This window comes from Octopus sinensis, linkage group LG17 (genome assembly GCF_006345805.1).
Source record: "Octopus sinensis linkage group LG17, ASM634580v1, whole genome shotgun sequence".
NCBI lineage: Eukaryota > Metazoa > Mollusca > Cephalopoda > Octopoda > Octopodidae > Octopus > Octopus sinensis.
Genome location: NC_043013.1, coordinates 16,267,485 through 16,273,711, shown reverse-complemented (window position 1 = coordinate 16,273,711; position 6,227 = coordinate 16,267,485). Strand labels below are relative to the sequence as shown.

At 36.6% G+C, this 6,227-nt stretch overlaps 1 protein-coding gene across 1 annotated transcript in view; it reads left to right on the top strand.

Moving 5' to 3' along the window:
- The first annotated feature begins 221 nt into the window (after positions 1-221).
- LOC115220966 (serine hydroxymethyltransferase, mitochondrial) overlaps positions 222-6,227 on the top strand; it is a 32,793-nt gene continuing 26,787 nt past the window's right edge. Inside the window, exon 1 of the mRNA XM_029791175.2 lies at positions 222-406. Coding sequence (XP_029647035.1) covers positions 359-406 — 48 coding nt within the window. The 5' untranslated portion in view covers positions 222-358. The remainder of the gene's footprint in view (positions 407-6,227) is intronic.

Below are 6,227 nucleotides of genomic sequence, written 5' to 3'. Positions count from 1 at the left end.
GAAATCGGTGAACAAACAGTAAATAAAGCATTTTTGAGGGGAAGAGAGAGAGAGGTGGGACGGAGAGGGGGGGAGAAATATCAATAGATTAATAGAGAAAAACGATAAGAACGGATAAGTGAGAAGAGACAATCAATAATGAGAGTTGTTTCCCCTTATAGAATTAGCATAACAACAACAAACAACACGAAGTAACACAAATATATAACAAGAGGAGGAGGAGGAGGAGAAGGCTTGTGGGTGGGAGCCAAAGAGTTTTGCTAGCAGCACAGTTTGCCTGACGGCTGGGTTTGAACTTATCACGTGGCTAACTTAAGAGGTCAACATTACCTTAGTTTCCCTCTGTGTAGTCTGCAAAATGCTGCTGAAATTAACCCACTTCAGACTCGTCCACAATGTCTTCAAAGTAAGCATTTTAAAAATATTCTTTGTTGATTTTAGGCCACGAAGTTTACTGGTGGTGCATAACTGTCGGCTACTAAACTCTTTTCCATGTGGGCCAGTTCGCACTGAACTATTTAGCTTTGTTGTTTTTATTTAGATCTCTCCCCGCATTTCATGAGTAGACCACAATCGAAGGCGTCCTGCCCAGACCACCCTGTCCTTTTGTGTGTGTGTGTGTGTGTTTGTGCTTCAAGCAAGTCCTTCCTTTTGTTATGACAAAGAAATTTTAGCATCAGAGTAACGACTATTTAAGGCGACCTTGTCGATTGTTATCAATACATACGAATATTTATAAATAATTTATTCGGCAACATGTGAAGAAAAGGGGAATATTAAAGAAGATGAGATTAGCGGTGTTGGAATGTGGAGGGTTGTAGGGATCTAGTTTGGCTTTCTGAATTATCGAAACATAAGTTTATGCTTCAAAGTATGTAAATCGTAGTACCACCCCTTAACTTTTTCTTTTTTCTTTTATTTTCGATAATTTTACATAATTCGTATGTTAGTATATTTATTTATTTATGAATGTATATGTGACAAAGTCCTGTCGATCCTGTATAGAACTTAACATTGTAATTTGTAAGAAACTGCGATTTATTGAAATGAAACGTTATATAAAATGTCATGAATCCGAGAAGGGCGAAAAAATGTTCTTTTTCTGTACCTTCGAAATCTTCCATGTTCAAAACGGAGATTCGCAGATTATAATTAATTACTATTAATAAATTAAATTTCAAAAAGTTAAAAGTGGTTGCTACATAAATTTTTATTTTGGAACACTGTTTTTATTCGTTTTGATGATACAGGAGAGCCAAGACAAGTTTTTACATTACCCATTACTTTAATTTCAAATTTCGCCGCTTTTCTTATTTTCCTTTTAATTGTTAAAAAAAAAAACAATTTTTGTTTTCAATAATTCCTTAATACAAAATACAATCTTGTTTTTATCTTTCTTTTGGTGCATTTTTGTGTGTTTTTCTTCCTGGTAAATAAACTGTGCGTCCTTGTAATATTTGCGTGTTTTTCAAGGCTGTTTTGTTATGCACGATAAACATTTTCAGAATACCTTCGTAAGCAAAAATTATTTTGATAATTCGCTTGTTGTATGTTTTTTTATATATTTTTTGATTTTATAAAAATTTTTAAAGAATAAATTCGAATCGTCTTTGTTTTGCCCCATTTCAAACCCAGATTTAGCTGCTATTTCTCACAGCTTGTCTGACCATGTACAAGTTGTTGTTTAGTCGTAGAACATAAATGAGAAGTGGTCCAGTTGACGAAGGTAAAGAATACATACACTTAGTGTTTAGGGTTGGGGTTTTTGTTACGCCGAAAACTAGTGATGTACGTATTCTTTACCTCCGCCGGTCCAGCCATGGCAGTGCCCATGGTATGTATGTTTAGGCAGTAGAAAGTAATTCGAGCGAGACTTAACTGTTATTTCTAGCCAATCAGTCATGCTGCCACATAGAAAGCCCTTTATTTCTTATTCCCGCGTGAGATGGCGAACTCGTAGAAGCCGGAGCAGATCGGAGAAAATGCTTTGGGCATTTCGTCCGTCTTTACGTTCCCGTCGCTGTCTGCTTTGCCTTTCCTTTCGAGATCGATATAATTGACTAACCCCCGTCCCATAAAATTCCAGGCCTTGTGTTGTACTCAGCGCTGGATTAGCCATTTAGCGAAATAAGCACGTGTTTTGGGTATCACGTAAAGTGTGTGTGTGGGTCACCACAGGAATGGTAAATTGTTTACGGCACAAAGAAAATCACTTTAAATATGCCTAAATAGTATTCGGGATGACTTATGCAGATTCTCATCTCATCTTCAAAAATGCATTTTTCTGAAAAAGTTTATTCGGATTCCTTAGTTTTACATGTCGGAGATTACGAATATGCAAAAATAAATTTTTTTCAATATTTTAACACCCCTCCATCAATCTACCCCCCCCCCACATCCCCAATTTTAAATGTATTGTTGGATAAAAAAAAGTGTAGAAATTTCATTGAGCCAGGTATGTAACATGGTAAAATACGGGGATTTTAACAATATCAAAACAACAATTTCTACAGTTTAGCCAAATGAACATGGAATGTGCATTTTACATACATACTTTAATGAAATTTCCACACTTCAGTATACGACAATACATTTAAAATGGGGTGAGGTAGGTCGGGGTGGTGGTGGTGGTTAAAATTTTGGAAAATTTTCTTTTGCATATTCGTAATCTCCGACGTGTAAAACCCGAATAAACTTTTGCAGAAAAGTGCATTTTTCAAGGTGAGGTGCGAATCTGCATTAACCCCTTCTATTAAGTAGAGAGGCAGATGCATTACGTAAGATTAATTTTGAGGATCTGATCAAAGATTTTACAATAAAAAAAAAAAAGAAAATATTGTTCAAATGTATATAAAGTGGAAGTATATTAAAATATACATTTTCTAGCTTATTGTTAGTTTGGTTTCATTTCGAAAAATATGTATTTTATGGTTACTTATTGTTTGTTTTGAATTACACATGTAGGAGGGCACCAAGATCTTTGTGGTGCTTAGAGCCTCAATGGGTCTTAACCCGGCTCTGGTTGGGGTATATCGTAGAAAGAATTACGTGTCCCCTCTTGGAGACCTCTGCATATTGTTGTGTAGCAACGACGTAGATATCTTGCTTCTTCAATTACAAACTTGTAACTTTTAGTAAATATTTTGTCTCAGCTGAACCATGATGTCATAGGTTTTCGTATCACATAATAATTACAGAAGCGAAACATGAACACCCTCCCGTGACTGTCACCTCAGATTGCTGCTGCAGAACGTTTAGTACAAAGGGATCTTTTATATAATATGCATAGTGTGCATTTATTTTATTTCTATTTTTGCGTATATTGATTTATTCGTTTTATTTTGGAAGTCTGAGCCCCTTCTGAGTATAATGGTCTTGATTTCTTTCCCCTTTCTTTTTGAACCAGAGATTCAGATTCTGAGAAAATAAGTAAATAAATAAAAATTAAAAAAACTTCAGCAAGAAATTTGATCTTGTTCTTGCTTAGTTAAAAGTTATTTCCGATCCAGAAAGATGAATGGTCAAAGGGATTCCAGCCATGAGCAGTCTCTTCAGTGTATTTATGATTACACCATTTATAGTAATGTATTCCCTTTTTAAGTAGGGGGTAATTTGAGGAAGATCAGATTGTTATTTCTAGCAGCTGTAGCGGCTACATAACAACTTCTTCGGCCTGTGTGGCGACAAAAATTGAAGGCTTAGATTAGCAGATCTATAGTTAAAGGGCATTCCACAGGTGACCATCCATTCTTTCTTCACGTCTCGGACATAGTGTATTCGTAATTACGTCATACCAACATATCTTACCCTTCTTTCACGATGTGATTTGGTGGTGGAGGTGATGGGGTTGCTGCTACTTCCAGCACGTCGAACAACCACGTAGATCTTTATTGTCGTCGTCGTCGTTGTCGTTATTTAGCTCTCAGCTCAATTCCGAATGTGTAAGGTCTATGATTAAAGGCATTCTAGCCATGACCATCTCATCTTTTACCAACGTTTAAGGAAGCCAGAGACAGAAACCCATTATCCAACATGTCCATAAGAGGGTTAACCAGCAGTTCTCCGTCATTTTGGCATCGTGGCACTCAGGAGATGAATAACTGGTGCACTTTGCACAGAAAGTTTTAAAAGCAAAATCCGTTTTAAACTTTAATATTTAGGGAAGAAAAACTTAGTCTGTTGACTAATTGCATGACTAGATTGGTGCCCTCACCACTTCCCGACTTTTTCTTTATAACTTTCTGGAAAATGTGTGTATTTGTAATTGAATTTTTACAGAAATACGTTTTCAAGGGTAGACATGGTTATATTGATAAAATTTAGGACATTTTTGTGGGGGTGTGATTGGATGGCAGGGAGAAGATTTTGGAACTTTCCCCTATCTTTCTTACCATCAATTTATCATTTTTCATCTTTTAAGATTTCTTTGTTTGTAACCTAAGCATTACATAATCTACACATTTGAAAACATAATTCTAATTCTGCAAAATGCCAGTAAAAAAAAAAAGACTTCTGAAGAGAGTTATGAAGAATCCATTGGAAAATGGAAAGAATGATCAGAAACAACTTGGTAACTTTTATTTTTTATTTTATGAACAAACGTGGCTGTGTTGGTCGTAAGAAGTCTACTTCCTAACCATAATGTTCCAGGTTCAATCCCACTGCATAGCATCTTGTGCAAGAGTCTTCTACTATAGCCATGGGCCAACTAAAGCCTTGTGAGTAGATTTGGTCGATGGAAACTAAAAGAAGCTGTGTGTGTTTTTGTGTCAGTGTTTGTGCCCCGTTCCTGCTTACCAACTGGCATTGGTGTGTTTACACATTCATAACTTAGCAGTTCAGCATAAGTGACTGATAGAATAAGTATCAGGCTTTAAAAAAGTACTGGGGCTGGTTTATTTGACTACAAATTCTTCAAGGTGGTAACCCAAGCATGACTGCTGTCTAACAGCTGAAAGATAATTGTAATCTTCACCTGGAGAAAACAAACTCTGTAAAATTTCATATAAAGTCACATTTTAGAGACTTATGAGAAAAACGTTGTGGGCACTAAAGTGTAGCTGTGCCTTATTACTCATGCTTGTGTATAGCGAAGTTATGAACATGATTTTTAAGATGCTCAACTATTGATATGGACTTTTTAAACTCTGATGTGCATGAGAACCATTATGGTAAGGTGGAGTGATGTGAGGAGAGATTTAGTTACTATTTCTCAAACAGTTGGGTGATAGTGCAGAGGTTCCTTGTTGGCTTGTGACTCACACATTGTATATATACATGTGTCTGTATGCATTTTTGTGTATGTGTTAGCATAATATAATTCTGCTAATATTGCAAATAGCAGATATTTTTGTTGCAAGGTCAGCAATGAAACTGTAATCCAACCCATGCAACTAATCTTATCTTTCGCTGTGCATTTTTTTTCCCTTTAAAAGCATTTACTAATTACATTGACTAAATGTGCAAATTTGTTAAGTTTGCGAGGTGAGTTCTTATGTACTGAACAAGACAAACTTGGGCCTTTCTTTAAAGCAAAATGTGATGTTTGATAAAGCCAGTAGTTGTTTAGCATCTGGTTAACCGTAAGTAGACATTTGATCAAAGGTGTTCCAGTCATGGCCTTTCCATCTTTTTGTATATCATATCTTAGTTTTAAATGTTAGGGTGTGATTTGAGGAAGATTTGACTGCTATTTCTAGCAGATTGAGTGAAGTGGCCATGAAGGGGTTCTTTCATTAGGTTGGGTAGATGTGTATATGTATATATGTGGTTCATAGTTTTTATGTTTGCTTTTCCAAACTGGAATGTGTTGAACTTTTTGAGATAGTATTTTATGGTTGGACACCTTTCATGTGGAGCTTTTCAATCACCTCATACAATATGCAGGGATATAATGTATCTACTGTAAAAAACCAAGGGACACCTAATATTGTGTGTGTGTGCCTGTATCATCATCATTGTTTAATGTTCGTTTTCCATGCTGGCATGTGTTGGACGGTTTGACTGAGATCTGGAAAGCCAGCGGCTGCACCAGGCTCCAATCTGATCTGGCAATGTTTCTACAGCTGGATGCCTTTCCTAGAGCCAACGACTCCGAGAATAGTGGGTGCTTTTTACATACCACTGGCACAGGAGCCAGCCAGGCAGGCCTGGGGTAAATCATGTTAAGATAGTGCTATTTATGTGCCACCAGAACAGGGGCCAGTCAGGGATCACTGGCCACAGCT